At 37.2% G+C, this 25,196-nt stretch overlaps 1 protein-coding gene across 1 annotated transcript in view; it reads left to right on the top strand.

The window, feature by feature from the left end:
* LOC128514091 (contactin-associated protein-like 2) overlaps positions 1 to 25,196 on the top strand; it is a 274,243-nt gene that overhangs the window by 100,763 nt on the left and 148,284 nt on the right. Inside the window, exons 2-4 of the mRNA XM_053487773.1 lie at positions 2,620 to 2,730; positions 13,255 to 13,448; positions 19,819 to 19,966. Coding sequence (XP_053343748.1) covers positions 2,620 to 2,730; positions 13,255 to 13,448; positions 19,819 to 19,966 — 453 coding nt within the window. The remainder of the gene's footprint in view (positions 1 to 2,619; positions 2,731 to 13,254; positions 13,449 to 19,818; positions 19,967 to 25,196) is intronic.

Genomic DNA, 25,196 nt, shown 5'->3' on the forward strand with positions numbered 1-25,196 from the left:
TTCTGTTTGTCTATCTCTGTAACTTTTCTCCCCAGTTAATGTACTGGATGATGTAGACATGTTATCAAGGCAAATACCCAGAAACTCCTTCCTTCCCGTCTTGAGCTTAAAATTGCTGAAACGTCTGACAATTTCATTGCACTCTCAGTAAATTTGCATCTTTAGATGTCTCGATCTGTTGAAGCATTTTTAGCAGAGCTACTGTGTATACAGCTCTATAACTACATATACAGGGGGAGCCTAAAGTCCTTTAGTAAAAAATACGTACAATTGTAAAAAAAATTATACCAGATTTTTAGGTTGCATAGATTTTATTTTGTAATATTTGTCTAAAATCAGGGAAAGACTTAATACTCATTCTACCTCAATTATTATTATTATTATTATTATTATTATTATTACTACTATTATTATTATTATTATTAATAAGATATGGCCAAGATACATGAATGGGAAAAAATGGTTTAAAAAATTATCTGTTCTCTCATTTCTTTTGAAACATAGATATATGATATTATTTTATTAATGTATCCTTCAACCTGAGAAAGTTTTAGTATCTTGTACAGCCTCCAGACATGGCAGTAAAGTCCACTTATGTCTAGTAAGCTGTTATTTGAGAATATTATCCTCATGGTTTCGCAGTGATTTTATGTTCTATTAGAAGCTGGTATAGTTTCCATGTCTGTGGTTCCCACTGGCAACTTTTGCAGATTACTTCTTGGTGTTTTTGCAATTGTGTGTTAAATAAAACCACATTATCAAGGACACAGTCATAGTGCTTCTGGAACCTATCATGACACAGGACAAGGCACTGTGCATAAACGTTTTATATCTGGAGAAACTTAAATTTGCTTATCAACCTACCAGCATATTTGCTAGCGGTAGGGGAAATCAGAGAAGCCAGAGGAAACCCACATAGATCCCTATCATGCTTAACTTCTTCAAATGCATTTGCAGCAAGATGGTCCCATTTCACACTTTTGTTCCCAGTGACATCATCACTCCTTTACCTTAGTGCAGGGGCCCGCATGTGTGTCTTTCAGCCCTGACTCCCTGTGACTTTGGAAAATAATAATGAGGATTTAATTTCAATTTATTTTATTTTAGTTAATTAGCTTTAAAAAATTTAAATATTTATAAATAATAAAGATTATGGTGATCTTGTAACATTAAAATAAAAGTGTTTACTTTTTTAGTCGCTCAAAATATGGGTCACAACTGCCGATGAGCGACAGCAACCGGCACACAATTTCTTGCTTTTCGACCCGCGAAATAAACTTCGTTTTTTTCTGTAGTAAGTTATTGATTTCATAAATGCAACATAGTGTAGTTTTTATATGTGGCATAAATGTAAAAAACAATATACTGTATGCAGTGTTTTTTTTTTTTCCATTTTAAATGTGAAAAGGATTTTGTGTCTCCCGTTGTTTTCTTTTCTGTGGGAAACGGGTCCAAATGGCTCTTCGAGTGTTTAAGGTTGCCGACCCCTGCCTCAGTGCAAGAATCTATTGTGTATTTTATTGTCCTGTGTCAATTAATTAGTCAAATGTTCTGAACAATATGTTCATAATTTTGGCAATATATTTTATTTTACAATACTATTGTGGTGGCACAGTGACTTGCACCACTGGTTCCTGGGTTGGATTCCCGTGTCCGGTCTGTGTGCATGGAGTTTTCATGTTCTTGGTGGGTTTTCTCCCTCTTACAGAGGTCCTACCACAGTACAAATGGGAATAAAAACAATGGTCACCATTGGTCTCCCGAGGTCCCTAGATTAAAAGGAAAATATTGTATCGGCCTTTTTTTCTTTTTTCAGCTTTGGTTAAAAAAAAAACTGTGTTGTAAAGTACATTATCAGCAGGCCAGAGACACAGACACAAGATACACACTTGTGGAGGAAAAAAGTGTTGCTCTTATATTTAACTATAGTGTAGGGAAATGGGGAAGAGGGAAGGTCCCGTGGGAATGCAGCTGAAGAGTGTTGAAGCCTCAGCAGGGTCACTATCTACAGTATAGAACATGGATATCACAACATGGATGGTGTAAACCTGCAGGTTGTTACAGTAGATTATCATCTCTGTGTTGCATTTCCTGATTGAAGTTGGTCCAAAACAGTGGTGGTGTTGAAGTGGTGCTGTCCCTTCAGCACCATAGTCGTCTTAGATTTCGGACATGTGGGCTGTAGACATGCGCTCACATTACATTAAAATATCATAATACATTTGTCAACTACATACGATAGTAATATGTTGGACTGTAAAAGCAAACTATATCTATCTACATATCTATTTAGCTGTTTTCTGAAATCTTGAGTGTACTGTACTGCTTGCACACCTGTTTCTCATTTCAGTATTTCTGTTTCTGTTCTGTTCACGGTTTCAGCATAGTGTTTTCCATTATGATAAAAAAGTAATCAAACTTATAATTATTCTGCTTGTTTTTGGTGTGAATGACATTTTTAAAAATGCTCAATATAAAGATTAGAAAATTACAACATACAGTCTGCAGTATGTATTACCTCTACAGTAATGAAATGCTTAAACATAACATAAAGAATAAGGCTTTTGTAATTAAATGCAAAATTACAGGATGTGATTTTTTCCTTTTCTTTTTTTATAGACAAGTGTGATGAAGCGTTGGCTGCACCCCTTTCCCACAGCGCGTTCAGTGGTTCATCTGTGTTCACCGTTGGATATGCTCCTGGATATGCCAAACTAAATAGAAGAGAAGGTGAGAGCTCCCCTACACCGTGCAGTTCAGTGTGCTGGGTGGCCAAGCTTGTTACTGAGGCTAAAAGTGCTTCAATTTGCTATAAAGACTATTGATGGCACTAAAGGTGGGCATAGGTTGACTACATCCAGTTAAATAGTTGCACTAGAAATAAATTAGGATATTAACAAGATGGATATGTTGTAATTATTAATAACTATATTTTTAGTCCCATCTCAGCAATATGAGTGCAAATTTATGCCATGCTATACCATGCTTAGCCTGTCGTCTACTATATGTTAAAAAGTAGCATATGCCTCCGAGTGGCGCAGTGGTGAAGTGCTCGCCTATCATCCAGAGATTGTGAGTTCGATTCCCAATTCCTCTGCTGTAACCTCTCGCAGAGAGAGCTGATTGGCCGAGCTCTATTAGAGGGGGAGGGATGTAAGGTACTTAGTGTTCCCACATTAATCACGGCTCTACAGCCAATCAGGGGCGTCTGTAAGCTCACGCAAGCGGAAGGAGCAGATAGCACTGTCCTCTGAGTGTGTTTTGCAGCCCCCAACGGTGTGTGAGTGAGCAGTTCGAAGGAAACGATAGTTTTCGGCCCTCCCGACTGAGTGGTAGTAGAAGCCTTAATGTGGGAGCCCCCTAGTGGCAGGGAGGAATTGGACACGACTAAATTAAGAACAAAATGAGGGGTTGGAGTAGCATGCATAATTTTACAAGCCCCCTTTTGTCTTTGTAGGGAAAAAATAAATAATGGTGAGAATTAGAAAGTTAAGAACAGAGAATTGGGAAGTTTCCCGGAGGACTTACTGTCCTACACATTTTCATGTTTTCCTGCTCTGTCATTTCACTTTACCTTCACATGTTAATTCACTTCATTTCACTAAAGGTAGTTAATTGGCTGAATAGTTAAATCAGGTGCACTCAGAGAAAAAACATTCCCCAGAAAAATATTTTTGTAGCGCCTGTTTTTACCTTGTATGAGTAAAAATACACTTAGCTTAGCTGTTCAAATGAAAAATTTCACGTATCACTTGTACATGTAGAGCCTGCGGATCTCAATGGGTTTGTTATGGATGGTACCATATGGGTGTTCTTTTGTCAATTGCCTATTACAGATAACACTTACGTTTCTATTGTTACACAGTGGATGTACTTTAGTCTACCGCAAGTAACTTAAAATGAAAACTTTAATGATGCTCATACTGTTTTTGTGTTGTCTTTCATCCATCATTTGTTGGCATCAAGACTTGACTTGCTTATATATTATTTAATCTAATATCATCCAATAACCAGGAACGTTTAGAGGTTTACTCTAAACAGTGGCACTTCCTTTTTGTTGTAGTAGACCATGGCTGAATGTGTGTTCAAGATAAGTAGTTTTGCTAAGATACCTCCCTGATTAGCTACATCACTGAACTTATTCTCCTTAGTAAGGAACAGTGGAGAGTATGCTACCCTTCATGTATAACTAATGAATGGACAACTGGCTAATTAATCGATGTTTAAAACCTTTAAAGTAAACATTCTTTTTATTGTGTGCATACATTTACATTTAGGCATTTGGCAGACGCTCTCATCTCATCCAGAGCGACTTACAAAAAGGGATCTGCAACACATAGGGATCACTATCCGTCATCTCGCCTCATCTTCATCATCCATCATCCGTCATTGTCACACTTTTCCTCCTAAACCGTTCATGCGAATTTGATCAAACCTTTATTAGGAAGCATAGATGTGCATTTCATTTTTAGGAATCGCACGTTCAGTGCAGAGCAGAGCATGTTGGATAACTCATACATTTTTAACACAGTTAGCACTTCTAGACTTATATGTTTGTGGAAGTGGAATAATTTATAATCCCACTACTCTGTGTCACGTAGATGAGAATAGATTTCATTTCGAGTCCTGTCAAGGTCCACCCTGGCTATTGGCTTGCTTATTAGGGTTAAATTATATTTTTATATCTGGATTTTCAGTATAGCTGCAAGCACTGTAAATGCAACATATAATAACTTTTTATTAAATTTGAACAATAACAGGCACTTTATTTCTTTCTGTCTTATTTTACCATAGGGTCTATATATATTTATATATATATATATATATTTATATATATATATATATATATATATATATATATATATATATATATATTTATATATATATATATATATATATATATATATATATATAAATAAATGTGGCATCTGTCACAGACAATTAATATTAGCTACCATGAGGCTGATAACCACAAACAGTTCATTTCCCGTTTGTTTGTTTCCCTAAATGCTCTGAAAATATTTTTGAGTCTGTTAGCAGCTTCTCACAGCTTTAATCTGGCTTTCTTGCTTAAATTATTAAAATATAAATATGATATGATCATTTATCAGTCATATCCAGACTCAATCACTGAAACAGACTCATTAGATACACTAGGACCAGCGGTATCATAACACACTCTAGTGGGTAATGAAGAGATCTGGACACCCATCTGCCAGCCACAGATTTCTGTCCTCATTAGTAACACATTATGTAGGCCTGCAACTGGGGGTGCTTTCAGGCTACATTCTCAGGCCCGGAGTGGGGAACACTTGACCCCAAAGTTCAGAGCCTTTGTGTATTATGAACACTCCGTATTGTGCCCGGCATGGATTGACATACTATTCTCGAATCCACTTAAAAAAGTGGTTTTGACCATGGTGTGGCGTAATCAGGCACGACTCAAATCACGACATCATTAGCACCATTGGTCACAACATGTGCCAGTTTTATCCTTTGAACTACATGTTCAAAGGTAATAAAGTTAGAAGGCACACAAGAAGGTCACTCAACATTTTTTATGAAACGTTAGTAATATTAGGTATAACAAGAAGGTTGACTTATTGTAATGGAGAGTATAAATACACAAGTCTACCTGACTACAAAAATAATAACATGCACACATCGTTTCTAGGCGAGACTGGAAAGAACCTTTTTTTTTAATCAATATGGATTTTATCAATCCATAGCATAGTTTAGTTTATGTTTGTGGTTAGTGACAACCTTAGTGACAAAGTAAGACCAAAAGCCATTGGGACTTTTTTTTAGCTAGTCTCATGATGCAGTGATCTAAATATTGCGAAGACTGAACCAAATCTGTGGCACTTTTAATTAAAAAAGTGAGAAATGGAGAAAGAAATCCGCTCTCACACACTAACTCATTTCCTAACCCTGTATACAGGGTTGTGGGGGGCTTGCAGCCTATCTCAGGAGACGGGGTGCGAATCCATCACAGGGTACACACATACACACACTCATACGCTCATTCATACACTACAGGCAATTTGGGAACACCGATTAGTCTAATCTGCATGTCTTTGGACTGGGAGAGAAAACCGGAGTACAAAGAGGAAACACACCAGCATGGAGAGAACATGCTAACTCCATACACACAGACCCCGAGGCAGGAATCGAACCCAGGCCCTGGAGGTGCAAGGCATCAGTGCTAACCACTAGGCCACAGTATATGAGAAGGAAAACCCCCCTCTTCCTCAGCCTGTCTGTCATATTCTTTACCAAAACAGAGACCTGAGACCGCGCTTTTCATTGGTCGGGACTTGTGATCAGGACGGCATCTTGCCAGCGCCACTGAGCATGAGTAAAAAAATAAAGGCCATGTTCAGAATGATGATAGCATTTGCATCATTGGTTTTCTATCACTCATTTGCATGTTGTATGTTTTCATGTCACCATGTGGATAATTAACCTCGTTATTTGTAAGTGGTAATAAGGGAGTGGACTGACCGTGTCTGTGTGTGGAGGGGGCAGGAAATAAAGTGCACTTAATTAGTAAAATCACTTACACTACAGTATGAAACGCCACAGAATAAACCACAGATTGTTCATAACACTGAGTGTATATAGAGTATTGTACAGTTTTACAAGCATTTTTAATTCTTTGGTTTTGTGGGAAATCATTAAGAATAATATTTCACCCGTCTACACCTCGAGGTGACATGGTTTAGTCACACTTCTTAATTGGAAGTGTGTGATGTCCTGGTGTTTGTCAAATAAAGGTAAAAAAAAGGTAAAAACCATTAGGATAAAAGTTTTTTTTTTTTTTTATTAAAGAATAAATGTACATAGTAAAATAGACGATTATAACACTATATAACACTATATAGCATGCTAACTTACCTTGCTGTGTTGCTAGCTCACATAGCATTTGGTATACAGTAATTTCATATTAAAAAAGTTAACACAAAAATGAACGCCATGCAATCAGACAAATCAGTCTGTAACTCTCCAAACAGTTTTTATAGATACACCATAGAGTGAGAAAGTAATATACTGTACAAAGGGTGTTCAAGTCATCAGGACTTGTGGTGAAATCTCTTTTGAGTGAAGATGTAACACCAATGGTAGCCATGTGGGTTATTGCACAAATTGTTAGTTGCACGGGGGTGTTAGGATGCATACATTCTGCAGTTCAAATTAAAAACTTTAAAACGTCAGCCTACATATTGACAGTTCCCTATCATAGAACAGGTACAGTAAGATCTATTTGGGCATCAACTACTGTGTGTCTGTCAGTGAACCCCCAAGGTTTATAATACCCGAAGGTGACACAGTGGCATAGTTGTCAACGCTGTGGTCTCGTGACTCCAGGATCAAGGTTTCGAGTCCCATCTTTGGGTCTGTGTCCATGGATTTTAAATTTACTCCCCAAAACTTGTTGGGTTTCCTCCCGGGTTCCCACTGTCCAAAGGCATGCAAATTAAGTGGATTGTCGATTTCCAAAATGCCCATATTTTGTGTGCTTTTGCCCTGCAAGGATTGGCAACCCATCCAGGGTGTACCCTGGCTAGTCCTCCGAGTTCCATGGGATAGGCAGCATAAAGAACGAGTGGGTTATAGTGGACCAACACCAGCAGAAAAGCAAATGCAACAGCTTCCCACACATAGCATTTACATCTCATGTCTCTTGTACACACATATCTCATGCTGTAATTTAATGTTATGTCTCTGCTTAATTTTATTTAGAAAATAAGTGCATCATGGTTCTTAAAAGCAGCAAAGTCAGTACAAGTGTGAGCAGGAGAAAGAAGGAAAAAAAGGAAAATTAAGCATAAGATGTTACTAGCAAACTAACTTCACCACGTTGCTTATTCCATTATAGTATCCCAAAAGCTTTACATGTGTAATGTGGCGTTCACACAACATCCAATTTACTTTATGTTCTGTTTCGCAAAATGTATCAAGCATTAAGTGATGCATACCTTTGATTTACTTACTCACTTATTGTCTATACCGCTTTATCCTGTATTCAGGGTCACGGGGGCCTGGAACCTATCCCAGGAGACTTGGACAGGGTGCCAATCCATTGCAGGGCACACACACATACACACACTCACACACTATGGGCAATTTGGGAATGCCAAGTAGCCTAATCTGCAGGTCTTTGGACTGTGGGAGGAAACCCACCAAGTATGGAGAGAACATGCAAACTCCATGCACACAAAGAGGGAATCAGCTCCGGTCCCTGGAGGTGCAAGGCGACAGTGTTAACCACTACACCACCGTGCCACCTACTGTACCTGTGATTTATTACTGCTGAAATGACTGCAGTGGTGGTGACATGGGAGTGTAAATGCCCTTTTCCTGGCTTCAACATTCTCCAAAAAGCCATTAAACCATTTAAACCACTCACAGAAGCTGACATGTAACACAGGAAGTATCTTTTCTACACTGACATGCTTTGCTCAAAATGTGGAAGTTAAGCTCTGAGTCAGAGAACAATAATTCAACGAATTTAATAAATGTCTGAAAATGACATTTGCGTTTTTCTGTCAAATTGTTCACACTTTTTTATTCATGCACTGAGCATATGCTTATTCATATCACTTATGCTTGTAGCTGTAACTTGCCGATGAAAATGTTGCAGGCTTGGTGAATAAGGTGTATTTGAAGGGTTTTGATTAATACTCAGTATACAGTATATGCTTTGTGTTGGAATGCATTACAGCTCTTTCTTATTGATTCTATCATGTTTTAATCCTTAAGTAAATTTAATCTTATTAACTATGCTCCGGAAACCGTATACCAACGGCCATACTTAATATTTTATATTCATGGTATTAGCAAACACGTGAACTTTAAGTGGATTTCTATCCATCATATTCCTTTTCTCTTTTCTTCTACAGTGGAGATTAAAGACATGTATTTAGCACTAGCTCATCTGTGAAATGGAGCCTGGAAGAAAAAGGTCAAAACCCTGTCGAGTGTAACCCTGTTTGTCCCTCACAGCTGGAGAGGGAAGAGGGAGTGGGAGGGGAGGACAGTAGACAGACGGTCAGGCAGAATGGACAGCTAGTGGGAAGCTAATGAGAGGGAGATCTGGGAACTGTTCAAGGTGAGGGAGGTTGGCAGAGCGAGCACGCGGACGTGACCAGCATTCAGGCGCGGAACATGATCTCTTCTGAATACCAATGTGGCCGTGCACGAAATTGGGCCGTTAATAAGAGGCACAGGCCCACTGGTCCCTGCACTTAATTTTCCCTTTCATTCCATCCCTCTGCTCCTTCAGTAGTCATCCAAAATCCACATCAATTACCAGAGAGAATTAAATCTTCTTACCCTGCAATGAAGAGACCATTTTGCTTATAGGGCATGCAAACAATTACTTTTCCCCATTTATTGCACCTGATGTAATAATGTTGTCATGTTCCTCTCCTGAATCCTTCAAAAAGGAAACTTAATTTTGTATGACATTGTCATATACTGTAGTTGTAATTGGGTTGCAGCATTTTTTACCCAAACACATCACAACAGCACTATTTTAAACCATAGAAGTGATGCAAAAATATATAATAATTTAACATCATTCCACACAAAAAGCATTAAATTGTAGAACATCTGGTTTCAAAGAATGGATCTTGAACATAGGAGTTCAGACCTGTATAACCTGAACATACTCGTACTCTTAATGCTATTTTTTTTCTCCCCTAGCTTTCCAATTGTGCCATGATATTCTGACGACTGACATGGAAAGTGAACAGCTTTGATCACCAAATATACACCAGCAAAATGGTGATAGGATCATTGGTACTTAAGGCTCGCCCATGTCCTCTGGGTCTAAAGACCTACCTGTCTGGTTCAATCCCACAGAAAAACCAATGCAGAACACCCCAGTGCACCACGGTCAACAACACAAGGGGCCCAGCAGGCGAACAGCCGACTCAGCCTCCAAATTCTGCTGGGATGTGAAAGACAAAAAGGCCAATCAATTAACATTTTTTTTTTACAGTGCCTTCACTTTAATGATGCTTTAATGGGTAATGCCACACTTTTCACAAACCCCTTGAATTGAAGCTGAAAGTCTTGACTTCACTGTTTCATTTCAAATTCAATGTGGTGGTGTAAAGAGGTCAAATGCCATAAAACTAATCTTTGTTTCAAAATTTATGAACCTGACTGCTTGTGAATATATACATACTGTACGTATACAGTACATACACACAGTGCTGTATGTACCCTGTTCCTAAATGATGGGTGGATCAGGGTCAGAAGAGGGGCACCCATCATGCCTAGTGCCTACTGTACTGTATAAGGTTGTGGGGGCAGTGTGATTTGGTCAGGTCTAGGTTCAGCCATGTTATGTGCCTACAAAATATGGTCAACTGACAAAATATACAGAAATTACCATTTTCCCCCCATCAATTGATTTTTTTCTTCCCTGATGATGCAGGCCTATTCCAATATGACAATGCCAGGACTCATCAGGCTCAAATTGTGAATGAGTGGCTCAGGGAGCATAAGACATAATTTTCAAATATGGATTGGCCACCACCTTAACCCCATTGAGAATCTTTGGGATGTGCTGGAGAGGGCTTTACACTGTAGTCCCACTCTCCCATTATCAATACGAGAAAAAAAATTGATGAAGAGAAATCAATGTGACAATGGAATGAAATAAATGTTGTGACATTGCATACAGTAGGCTTGTTGAAACGATGCCATGGATGTAATCGAAGCAAAAGCGGTCCAACGAAATATACAGCCGTATTGGACGTCACCAAACAGTGAATAAAACTATGAGAATTGGCCTACACAAGAGGGCACTAGTTAGATTTGATCTGAACCATAGTGCATGTTTGGGCAAGTTAAGGCTCATTTTAACCCTTTCCCAAACTTATTTGAACATATTTCAAACTTTTACACAATTTTTTCCAAATAAACATTCACCACTGACCCAAAGTTAGTTCTCTTGAACTTTAAATATCACAATTATAATGCTAATGTTTTTTTCTTCTTTTACATTTTACCTAATCTCCCTGTTTGTGTCCACATTTATGCATCCAGAGAAATGTGTGTGACTGTTTTCATCCTCCATTTTAGCTCCTATATCTATCTTCCTGTGGCAGGTTGTGAAAAGGTCTCAACCTCTAGCTTTCCTATTATCTCTGCCTGCTTCACTCATCTTCCTCACTGTGCTGCAATTCTTCATATGGCCATACTAGTTCTCTCTTTTTTTCGGTGCTCCAGGATGTCTACCACTGCAACTTCTTGTTGCACTTTTTTTTTTATTAAGGTTAAGTGACTTAAGATAATATCTTGGTCCATAATGATCTCCCAAATCCAAGGCGTTCCATCTACAGGTGTTTATATACTGTACAGTAGTTGACGCCTAGTGCCAAGTAATGGCTATGAGAACTGCATTATACATCATGTCTCTGGTACTTACAGTATGCTTTTGTCTGCAGATGGAATCTGATATTACAAGCCTCGTACTGTAGAAATATATTTTGTCTGATATTAATGCTACTGCCTTAAGAAAGCATCACTAGGAATGGATTAGAGAGTCAGGGGAGAGACAAATATTTCATTCCTTTGAGCTTTTTTTGTTTGTCGAGTGAGAAAAACAACACAAGTCCTTTTTTATGATGTGATAAAACATTTTAAATCCTCCCTACTATCTTTTACTAAATATATCCAGGCCATTTCTGGTGACATGGCAGATTTACTTCTTATTAAAGTTATCCGATACTTTCACACAAAGTTAAATGTCTGTAGGACAAAGTATAAAATATAAAATATTATCTTCTTCTGTCCTAGGGACAAGGACAGAAATATGGTATGTGCAACGTAAGGTTAAATGCATGGTTGAACTCACTCATCATACAGTGTATACAGGGACGCAGGGGACTGGAGCCTATCCCAGGAGGCACAAGCTAGGGCGGGGTACAAGCTAGACGCAGTGCCAATCCATCACAGGACACACACACACAGACTCGCATTCTTGTTCTCCAGGCAATTTGGGCACACAAATGCAAACTTCATGCACACAGCCTGGGAATTGAACCCAGACCGTGCAGGTGCAAGGTAACAGTGCTAACCACTGCCACCATGCTGCCCCATGTTCGAACCCAAATACTTTATATCCGTATATATATATTTCACTGTAAAAATATAGGTATAAGTACAATGTTAGAGTCACGTAAGTAAGTATCTGACTCAAGAAATTTATTTAAATGAAAATTATGTTTTACTTAAGAGGACGTACATTTTGCTGTGAGATGTAAAAACTATTCATTGATGGAAGCTTGGGTGCAAAATCGGGCATTGTAATCTCCGTCAATAATAACACCAGATTTCAATTCCAAGCCACAATGGCAAAAACTGTTGGTTTCAATGCAGCCACAAGCCATCTTTATTGTTTTAAGTAAGTAGAACCCCCCCTTAGTTATCACATGTATCTTTAGGAAGAACATACTTAATCCCCATGCACCTCTATTATGGACCCTTGCTTTGGTAGGCTCACCCTATGGTGTAGGTTAATTTTGTAAACGTTCGCAATACATTTGATGTAATCACATTTTGCATCATGACACATGGATTAAATTGATACCAAACTTGCTCTAAGGCCACCATATTCTTTTTATTTTTAGTGCCCTGATGTCGAATGTGTTTGCATTTGTATTGTCTCATTTCATATTTATTTTTCTTTAACATTTGAATGTAATGAAGTCATCAAATTCACATTAGCAAACAGTCTGCCGATAAACATTTTGTGATAATGAATCCCCTGCATTTCAAAGAGAATGCATTTGTGTTGATTGAAACCAAGGCAAAAAACGTTAAATTAAATATTGCATTATTTTTATAAGATGCTAAAAACTAAATACACAGAAATTAAAACAAAAGCTTATTACTGTATTAAATACTGCTAGGACCTTCAGCAACATTATAATAACCTTATGTTATGAATAGGAAAATTAAATGTGCTGTCTAAATAAAATTTACCGCTGATACTTGAGTCCATACTTACATTCATCACTATCATAACTACATAATTTTATTGTTGGTTTACTGTTTTTACTACATATACTGGATGGGTGGTAGTAACCCAATACCATGCTTATCAGTAACAGAAGAGTCAGCCACAAGTTCCAGGGGGATAATGGCAACAGTGCGTGAAAGATAAATATCCTTTCGGATTATGGTGTATATATAGTATATATAGTATAATCCGATGCATTATTTGGGCTTTTGTAGGTGCTGGAGGCTGGTCACCCCTCGACACTGATCATTACCCATGGCTGCAGGTGGACCTGGGCAGCAGGAAGCAAGTTACAGCCATCGCCACTCAAGGCCGATACAGCAGCTCAGACTGGACCACACACTACCGGCTACTTTACAGCGACATGGGCAGGAATTGGAAACCCTATCATCAGGATGGAAACATCTGGGTAATTTCTATACTGAATTTATTAAAGTTTTTTTTTTTAAAGAAGTTGTCTAAAATAACAACTAATCCTGTAAAGGGATGAAGGGATGAAGGGAATGGTTGTGAGTGGATAATTCCCAGTTACTATATGGACAAGGTCAAGTTACAATTGCAATGCATATGATTTTGTTGGGCCACCGTGTTACATATGCCCAAACTGATGCTGATACGCAGGTGTATCTATATAAATATAAAAAATATTTTGTCCGCTCTGGATAAGAGCGTCTGCCAAATGCCTAAATGTAAATGTAAATATGTTCCGGACCATGCTGCTAATTAAATTATTAATGTGAAGTGCCACTATGAGATAAATCATGGATTGTTAGAGCAAATATAAAAGTGATGTTATAAACAGGCATGTGGCGTACGTATGTAATAATCCACTTTAAACAGGGATTGTATTTGGCTGACATCAAAAATACAATTTAACATAAACCAGGCGTAAGATACTCAACCATAGAAAATTTTATTTTCTTGTATCAATAACTTAGGCGGAGAGTTCTGCTGTACAGAAAGACAGGCAGACATGTACAATGTGGACTTCAACCCGAAATAATAAGATTACATTAAAGCTGATCACTTTTAACTATTTCTAAAAACTTTCGACCTGGCAATAACAGGTACTAACGCTAGTTACGGTAAGATTTTGTAATGTGATGCATGTTAACCAGTCAGAGACAGTTATTTAGGATTATTATAAATGACTCAACAGCTGCAGATACTTTGTAGTTGAACATTGTTGGTTTATGGGTTAATTCACGGATGAGAATTGAAGGTCATAGCGTTTAGATTGCCTACTTTTTTTTACTTGTATTTTTGATAAAATATTAGTAAAATATACACCAATCGTCCAGTGAGTATTTCTAATACTGCTAATCTAGTGGAATTTTTTTGCACACAACCATCTCCAGGGTTTAAATGGAAATGGAAAAAGAGAAAGAGTGGAAGTTCTCTAGGCGAAAATGTTTGTTGTTGCTCTAGGTCAGTGGAGAATGGTCAGACTGGTCGAGATGATAGAAAGTCAACAATAACTCAAATAACATTTGATTACACCTGAGGTATGCTGAAGAGCATCTCTGGCCCATCAGACCTTGAAGCGGATGAGCAGAAAAATACACTGGGTGTCAGCTAAGAACAGGAGACTGTGGCAACAACTTACATGGCCTCACCAAAATTGGACAATAGATGAGTGTCAACCTCTGCTGTGGCATTCAGATGATAAGATTAGAATTTGGCAAACAAAGCCCTCACACATCCTCACTTTCAAATATGGGTGTCATGCTAGTTGTAAGAAAATGTACAAAGCCATAACCTTTATATATGTTTTCATATAACTTGTTTGTCTAACATTACAAACCAGATTTGCTGTCTAAGTTTCAAACACAAGTTTGAAATCTGTCTCAAACTGGTGTATCTAGTTGTGAAAGGCAGTAATCAAAAGCTTGTTTCTTTCTTTGGAAACTGGCACGCGGAAGCATACACAGTGTGCATAAAGTGCGCGGAATGACAGTCAGATTGCAAGATTCTTAAGCTTGTAGCAGATAAATATATAAAAGAAATCAAGATACTCTGTGATCCTTGGATGAAGTTTGTATGTCTGCGAACAGCAAGTGTGAGACAGTGTCGGAAGATCCTGGCGCTTTTACCAGAAGCTAGTGTCAAAGTTGAAAAAGGAAACATTATTGTGAATAAATTTTTCAGTTGAATACAAATATAGAAATGGTTGATTTACTGCATAGTAGACTTTTGCTTATTATATCTATAGAGCTGTCAATCATCTATAAACAGAAACATTAAATGTTTGCTTCTATCTAACTGGTTGGTTTACATGCATTATATTAAACGTATAAAAACAGAGTAATTACCACATAAGCATAGCAAAAACACAAAAGGTGTGTGTGCATGAATGTGTGTGCACATGTGTTCATGCAAGTGTGTTTCTTGGTGTTTGTAAGCCAAGAATCCTACCTTGTGCAATTGTAATTACGCCTACTGTACATACCCCATAATGCTATAAAGCATGCTAAGCCTTTAGAAAGAAATAAAGTCTTTCTAACCCATCAGTTTTGTGAATGCTGTTTACAGGTTGACTTTCTAAACTTTACTGATATATTTATACTGGACCAGCTTACAGTTCCCTTAATAAAAACACTTACTGTACCTATAAGACCTATCTCCAAAAAAATAAGAAAGGACAAAATGTAGACAGAAGGAGCAGGTCAATTTTTCTTCTTTTGCTGTTGGCAAGAAACAAAGTAATAATTAAGACGGCTGCACTCTCGTACTATACTGTACCTATGCCTTCATCACAGCGGTGTTGATATTCAATACAACAGAACTACCTTAAGCGTTATAGTGCATTTATAAAACACTTCTACAAACGCCATTTTTAAAACAACAAATTATGATTTGTTTGTTTACCGTTTAATTGAGTTATTTTACTCCCCTACCAAATATCCTTCCATGAATGGGTGAACTAGCATTGAGCTAGTGACTGTCAGTTAGTGTAATTAACTGGTTTTAAAATCCTTATGGCACTACACAGCCAAATGAGGAGGAGAATTAACTATGGAGGTGATGGACATAAAAATTTTCTTTATATTTTAATTTATTCCGCTTTAGAATATCAGATAATTTCCAGGGTTCCGGGGTTAAATCCCAAATAGCGTTAAATAGAAAACTAATGTGCTGTCTAGGGTGCATCCCTTGTTCCACACACCAAGTTGTGCCTTTGATCATTTGGGATTTCAGCCATGTGTTAGAAGCTATTAAGCTTCGTAACTCGCAATAGCTGTGAAGAGAAGAATATGAAGATGATTAAGAGGCAATTCAGACTCACAATACTTTGATACATGCAAGCAACTAAAGTTCTAGTGTAATTAACAGTTGATAAAACACAACTGTTAGATGCCAAGGAATTTTAGAAGTTTACGGATAACACCTACTGATAAAATCTCAGGAAAGATAAGCGCTTATGTTTTTGGCGGCATGGTGGCTTAGTGGTTAGCACTGTTGCCCTGCACCTCCAGGTCGGGTTTGTGTGCTTGAATTTGCATGTAAGCCTCCATTGTGGGAATAAATACAATGGTCACCACTCGCCGATGGATGGACGGATGGATGGATGGATGGATGGATGGATGGATGGAAGTGCTATATTAAAGAATTTGGCTGGGCCATTTTACATAAAAATATGCATCAACTGACAAGGAGTTAAAAACATTTTTAAAAAAGGATGAACTTTTTTTTTTTTTTTACCAAATTTTAGCTATAACTATCAACAAAACAATAAAGCAGGGTAGAGTGAAACACTTTGTAATAGGTTTGTTGAGGGCAAGGACAACCCAATTATGTAAAATCATCACACATACCCATAATTAACTGTAATTATTCTTTACATTTTAACTTTTAATCCCATGCTATTATTATAACTGAGCATTTTTCAAGCAAAATTTAATTGAACCAGAAATATTTTTAACCTGTCAGTGTAGTTTAACCATGCATTAATAACTAATTATTGGCACTCCTCAAAATGTGGCACACTTGTTTTTTTGGCTTACACTCTAAGGACTTTGGCATACTCTCTGAGCTTTTAACACTTCTGTGCTCTTCAATTATAGGCTGTGGCGTGTGTTACCACAGCAAATACTGTACAGTATGTTCAATTTCACATAACATTTTCTCCTTGGAGTTTATTTGCCTTAGTATTTGAAGGACTACTGAAAAGTGCTTCTTGATAATGGAATTTAATTTCCTGTCCACATTCACGGCCTTGCGTTTTCCAGTGTTCAGTTTTCTTGTTGTTTCTTTTCACTTATGCACATCATACTGGGGATGGGGAACTACTAGAAGCTGGTAGTGTACGTAAGTTGTGTTTTCAGGGGTTTAAGTAGTATTTTTAGCTGGTAATTTAGGGCTTTTATTCAGTGCATTTTGGAAGTACAGTATATTCATGTTTATTTATATCCCTATAAAAAAAATTACTTGTTTAACCCAAATACTTTTGAGTAGCCAATCACATTTAAAACTACTGAATCACAGGACATGTGGGTATTGGGGTAGAGTAGTACTGTACATAGTTTGGGGGTGTAACACTAAAGAATAATTGTATTAAGATAAGGATAACAAGGATGTATTTTAAGCACTTGTTTTAAACACATTTTCCCTTAATTCATCTTTCATCTTAACTCTGGCAAGCATTACAATTATAATAATACTACTACTAATAATAATAATACCAATAATAATACTAATAATTATTATTATTTATTACATATTCTGAGATATCTTAATGTTCACATTACCCATTTAACTACAACTGATAATAAGCAATATTGATATCGTCTAAAAAGGCTTGACCACATTACAGTATATATTTGTTTTTGTCCTTCAGTTACAGTAATTGATTAGAGTTTAGGCTTATAGTTTGGACTTATATATTTTTTCAGCCTCTATGCAAATAAATTGGCTGTACTGTATTACTGCTCGAGAGTGATGTCTAGGAATTGACTTGCTTCCCATTTCAAATATATTCTTGTGCTTCTTGTTGTCAGGACTTCTTTCCTAGGATCCTACCAAAAAAGGCAGCCAATAGAGATAAAAATAATAAATAAATACATTCATTTATTCATTTATTAAGAAGTTCAGCCTCTATCAGTTTTTGTTTGCTTGTTCTTTATTTTACACTGAAATGCATTTACTAAAGTGTTTGATAGTGTTTTGTCTTTTGAACTGCAAATGAACTTATAATAATAATAATAATAATAATAATAGCAGTAATATAGAGTATATAGTAAAAGTAGTATGTGTTGAACGTTTAGAGGGTATCATCTGAATACACAGTCCTGTATGTGTATGGCTCCTAAACATTACTAACCTGACATACATCATAGTTTAGCAATAAGAACTTTATGATCCCTTGAGCAATTCCATTAATTGCAGATCCATGTCATTGTGAGGGGCAATCTGAAACCACAATGCACATGCATACCCAGATAACTACAATGAATACTGCCATGATACAGCCATCATTACCCAGAACCTTCTTGCCAGGCTTACTCAGGTTGTAAATAACAAGGAGTAGAAAGTTAAGAGTTGCACAAGTTTCATACAGTAGAACATAGACTAAGGTTATGTATCCACCAGGTCTATGCTCTACAGTATATATATAGTAAAAGTGTGGAGACTTGTTTGAATGCTATTTGATATTTAGTAATGTATGTAAGGTAAAATCGCATCTATAATCTGGGACAACAGATCTTAAACAGCAGGGAAGAAGTATGTACTGTAACCTAGAGGTCCAACTGTACCCTGCCAAACCTTAATCAGAATTTATGGTTTAAATCCCTTTGGGTTTACATTTACTATAACACATTTGTGCAATCCATTTCTATAGTGGTTGGCACTGATACAACCCTGTCCCAGTATAGCAGTGATCAGATTAGTTATGGGTTCCTTTTTATAGTACTCTATAATCAATAGTTTTGACTGTTATAATAGTTAATAGATACTATAATAATAGTTTTTATAATTTAGAAAGAAATATCAACATTTGCACTTTTTAAGTTAAATTTTGTTTAGACAGGTTTAAATATAAAGCAGATTATATAGGTGAAAGGAATAACTGGAAGGAGTTTTTTTATTATTATTATTATTATTATTATCATAATACCAATAAAAATTGTCTTATTTGGTTAAGTGGTTATTTTATTTTATTTAGCTTAAATGGTTAAATAGAGCTGTTTCTATGAATGGATGTCACACCGTAAGAGAACATCAAACTGCCATAGGCGAAAAGCAATATGCAAAATTTCAGACTGGTTAGGATATGTTCTCTCACAAACTTTTAATTTTTTTTTCTTAATTTTAAAATCTCTATTAAAGCTTACTTCTAATAAACCAGATGTTAATACACTTTCTCTGTGTTTGGAAAAGCGGCAGCTCATGGTCTGAAAGCAGCTTTAATGCCTTCAGGGTTTTTAATATAATATAATTGAGAATAAGCCAAATAATAATAATAATAATAATAATAATAATAATAATAATAAATAAATAAATACATAAATAAATAAATAAAGTAAAAATATAATACCCACATTGTGCATATTAAGATTAAAAGTTTGGGCTTTTGCTTAAGAAGGTGCTCCCTAAACTACAAACCAGGTGTGTCTATGCATCTTCACTTTACCAATTGACACACTCTGGACCTCCAAAGGCAATTCCAAGGCTCAAGTTAAAGCAACTCATTAGCATTTTTTTACCCTGCATTCTTTCTATACAAAGAGTTTCAAGAGTACACAGTGATGACTGAAATGTGTTTGGCTCTTCCCTTCCAGGTCTTTACAGGAAACTCCAACACAGAGAGTGTAGTCCGCCATGATCTTCAGCACAGCGTTGTGGCCCGATATTTACGCTTCATCCCTCTGAGCTGGAGTGAAGAGGGTCAAATAGGTCTGCGGATAGAAATCTATGGCTGCCCATATTGTAAGTTCACATTCTTTCTTTCTCCCTCAGCACACACACACACACACACACACACACCGATTTTCAGTATGTATCCTTCAGCTAAGATACTGAAGTAAGTGCCATAAATAGCCACAGTTTATCTCGAATAATTATCTTGAATTATAAAATGACTTTTTTTTATGTCCAGTGTTGTATTTTTTTTCCCAGAATAAAATAAGTCAGATTTATTTGCATATAATCAGATATTGATTTTATAGAGAAATGACCATGACGAATATTCTATAATCTCATATGCTGATTCTCTGGCCTTTTTTGGCAGCATTTTGAACCCAAGTGGCTTGTATGTGCTAAAATCAATAATGGAAGCCTAGTTACAACCATAAACTTTTATTTTATTTTTTTCACTTCTGGATCACCATTTTACAGAATCTGTGGAGATCAATCTTAAATTTGTCACCATTTTACAACATGTCATGAAGGCACACCTCACCAGACAGTAATGGGCAGTTTAGTGCCGACGCCATACTTATTGAGAATGAGAATCATTCAGAGGGTGAATACTAGGCTATATTGAATATAAGAGTCACAGAGCATGTGATCAACAATGAAATGTATCCTGTGAAATCTGTTAAAGGTAGGTCTGTAAAGGTTAACATGTGTCACCAATTTATAAATGTCCACAATGTAGTCATAATGTTTGTTATCCAATGATCTAAACTGTCTTTAGACAGTTAGGTCCCTTAATTTCTCAGCTCACAATACTCTCACACTTTCTACACATCATCTTCCCTAAGCCATCTGGACACCAGGAGAAGAAAAATTATGATACGATGCTTTTTTGACTAGAGTTCAGCCTTTACCCCAATAATTCCCTCCATATTTTTAATCGAATTGGAAGTCCTTGTACTGTAGATCTTGACTGGTAGACCACAACCAGTACATGGGCAAACATGTCTCACCCTCCCTCATCATCATCCCATCACCCTTATCCTCATTAAGTACTTATTGTACATGTTTGACTGCATAGCTACACTATATTGCCAAAAGTATCCACTTACCTGCCTTCACATGCATATGAATACAACATTTAATTTTTAATCCATAGGCTTTAACATGATGTTGGCCCACCCTTTGCAGCTATAACAGCTTCAACTCTTCTAGGAAGGTTTTCCACAAGGTTAAGAAGTATGTTTATGAAAATTTTTGACAATTATTCCAGAAGCATGTTTGTGAGGTAAGGCGCCAATCTTGGATGAGAAGGCTCTAATTCATTAAGGTGTTCTATCGGGTTGAGGTTAAGATTCAAGTTTGTGTAAGCAAGTCAAGTTTTTCCACAATAAACTCCCTCATTTATTTCTTTATGGACCTTGGGTGCACAGTCATGTTAAAACTGGTGTGGGCTTGTTTTTCAGGAGTTGGGCATAACCCCTTACTTCTATCTTCAGCATACCAAGACATTTTGGACAATTTTATGCTCCCAACTTTTTTTGGAACAGTTTGGGGATGGCCACTTCCTGGCGCACTAGTTCACAAAGTATGGTCTATAAAGACATGGATTAGTTAGCTTGGTGTGGAAAAACTTGACTGGCCTGACCTGAACTCAATAGAACACCTTTGGACTGAATTAGAGTGGAGACTACAAGCCAGGCCTTCTCGCCCAACATTAGTGTCTGACCTCATAAAGGCGCTTCTTGAAGAATGGTCAAAAATTCCCATAAACACACTCCTAAACCTTGTGGAAAGCCTTCCCAAAAGAGCTGAAGCTGTTATAGCTGCAAAGAGAGGGCCATCATCACATTAAACCATATGGATTAAGCATTGGATGTTACTCTAGTGCATATAACCATGTGAAGGCAGGCAAGCAAATACCTTATACAGTAAGTAATACAATATAGTGTACTTACTGTACAACTCTACATTTATCTTTAAAATTGCTGACAGAACTGTACAGTGAGCACTGATCTCTGATAAGAACAAAAATGCCTACCGGGAGAACATTAAAGTAGTTGGAAAGCTGGCACTGGGAGGAAAACATCCTTCTGAACGTCAGCAAAACAAAGGTGTTGTGGGCTTTAGCACAAAGCAGAAAGAAATTGCCAGCCACTTATCATCAACAGGGCCCCAGTATAGTACGGTTTTCATTACTTCTGTGTTCATAGTATGGAGGATCTGTTATGGTCCTGTCACACTTGCACTAGGACGTAGATCTGCTAGTGTCTTTACTACCATAGATGTCTGAATTGCCTTCCAAGATGCTAAGGAACTTTTACACCTTCATTATCGAGAGCATTACACATAATCATACTGTACTGTATGTTGCACATTTCTGTTGGCACATCTTTTTGTTTTCATTCAAGAGCAAACCAACTGTCTTGCATTTTATGCAACAGATACAGTAATGACTCTGTTGTTGACATATATCATTTTAGGATTTTATACATCTTGTTTATAGTGCATGGAGTTTGCATGTTCTTTTTATGTTTGGAGGATGTTTTCCTCCCACAGTCCAAGGACATGCAGCATACACTAATTTACAAAACAATACAGAAAATTGTCCATAATGTGTAAGTGAGCATGTGTGTGAGATTGAGCCCTTTGATGAATTGCCACTCCGTCCAGGTTGTACCCTGCCTTGTGCCCCAAGTTCCCGGGAATAGGCTCCAGGCCCCCATGACTCTGAGAATGAGTGAGATCTTCATACTGCTGATGCCATCTTATTATATTCCTGTAGTGTATTTATATAATTTTATATATTATCTTTTCTAAAATTCACCATTGGGTGATTATTTTCAGTGTCAATTGTAATTCAAGTCTAAATGTTACTTTTTTGTAAAGAGGTATCTTTAGCTTAATTATATTTTCTGTGATTGTATTTTTTGTGATTTTTTTTTCAATTTGTAAAAAGAAACAAACAAAAAAAAAAACATAAAGCCATGTATAGGGTAAGCGGTGTAGAAAATAAATGAATGAAGGCTTTTGTACTGGTCTTATTCCTAGTTATTTGTGCTACAGTATTAATAAAAATCTAGGATTATTTTTGTAATCTCCTACAATGTTAGGTTTGAGCAGAGCATGGTGTAAAAGCACCAGGTTTTGTGTGTTATGAATGAGAGCCCAATGCAGGCTTAGGAGGTAGCGAGATGGTAATAGATGGGAAGGTTTGTGTGTACTTTTCATGAAAATTCTGCCTGTTCCAGAAATAAGGCTTCCTTTTAAGAAAATAAATCTCATCATAACAAGAACATAACTCATCATAACTTTTTCACATAAATTTTCATGGCTCTTTTCTTTTTAATGTATTTCTTTTCTCTAGGGGGCCTATACAGAAGTGCGCCCAGGTGCAGTGCATCGGCCCTGATTGCCCCTATGATGGTGTGGTCAAGCGACCAAACATGGGGTTGACCATGGTTCTGCTTATTCAAAAAAAATCCACTGTGTAGCTGCCTGCAAACAGATCTGTGCTGTTACATACAATGAACAGACTAAAAAATGCCAAGGGTTGTTAATACTGTTAAAACTTTTGAATAAAGAAGATGGTTGTTGAAGGTGAAGGGCAAATGGAACTGTGTTGTAAAGGTAGGGTGCATCGTAGACTGTTAGAAAGTGTTGTGGCAGCTTTAAGCCGATGTGGCAGCATTTGGAGGTCAGCGATGAAAACAAACTGGAAAATGCTGGTAATCCTTTGGCCGAGGTGATGGCGTGGTCAGGGGAGACTCTACAGATGGCCAGAGGTTGGGAGCATTTCTGTAACATTGCTTTTTGTAGGTCACAATTTGAAAGCAATGTGGTAAAAGTTACTAACCCCACTCTCTTTTCTGTCTTGCCTATGCGTCAATGACGTTGATCATGACATGCTGCCAGCCACGTTGAGCCTACAGTTCACTGGATTTCTCAGGGTCTCTTTCTCAGTTGTCTTGTGCATGGTCTAGTCTGCTGCTTGCAGGAACATCATTACTAAGGGCAGCTATTCTTGCTTTTTTGCTGTATCGAATGTCAATGGTTTTGTCAGATGGCTATTGTGAACTGCATGCATGTTGTTTGGTGGTACAACCTTGGAAGAAAGGGGACAAAAATTAGTTTCATAATACCTCATTCGCTGTCATAACAAATCGTCAAGACGTTTTAGAGTTAGGAGCTTCATTCCAGTGATTGTTCCACTAATATACGCAGTACAGTATGTGTGTGCAGTCATTCTTCCTAAGTAATGCTTGCTGATCTCTCAGCTTTTTGTCCAGCACATATTTTTAGATGATCCAGCATAGTACTTTCCCTGTACAATGGAACCTTGGATAGTGAGTAAATTGGTCTGTGAGCGTTTTGCAAGATAAGCAAAATTTTAAAATACATTTTTACTTGATAAACAAGCAAGGTCTTGACGTACAAGTAGTAAGCATGCGCTTTGTCTGCCGGGCGTCACATGATCACAACTAAGTCAGTGGTTCTCTCTCACATTGTATAGGATTATAGGTAATCATCTCGTGCTCAGTCTCAGTGTGCATGCGTCACTTGTATAGTTAACATCCGTGCGCACGTGTATTGTTTATTATAACATTTTGACCACATTGTGTGTTCAAGCGCATAAAGTAAAAGCAAGTGTCATTTTTCAGAGTCTCGGTCTGTCAAAGAGCAGTGATTCCGTTAGTGTGTGCATGTGTCCGCAAGTATAATTTGATTATAAGAGATTATGAGAGGTTCCTTGTTAAAGAAGTTTCCCGACAGAGCAGTGTTTGCGGTAATGTGTGTCCATGTCTTTGTGCATGCATGTGTGCGTGTGTATGTGAAAGTTGTCCTACAAAGAACCCCCCCCCTTCTCCTCTCCTCTCTCATCTTACTTCAGCTTCATGCACACATGCACACGTGCATGTGCACACAAACACACACTAAGGAAACACTGCTCCATCGGGATTCTTTTCAAAGATAAAGTGCGGGTTTATTTGTTTGATGTTTATTTTACATTTTGTATTAATTTTATATAAATATTTTTGGGTTGAGTTTCCATTATTTTCTGTGTGGAAATTCGCTTTGATATACAAGTGTTTGATATACAAGTGCTTTGATATACAAGCACACTTCAAGAGCGAGATATGTTTGCAATCCAAGGTTTAACTGTAATGATAAAAGCACAATCCACTATTCTGGCTCCCAAACCTGTTTAAAACTATTAGCAACATTTTTGTAAATGTGCTTTGATGACATCTGATAGAACCCTATTTGGACAGATAACGTTGGTTCTTTTTTCTGTATTTGC

This window comes from Clarias gariepinus, chromosome 26 (genome assembly GCF_024256425.1).
Source record: "Clarias gariepinus isolate MV-2021 ecotype Netherlands chromosome 26, CGAR_prim_01v2, whole genome shotgun sequence".
Taxonomy (NCBI): Eukaryota; Metazoa; Chordata; class Actinopteri; order Siluriformes; family Clariidae; genus Clarias; species Clarias gariepinus.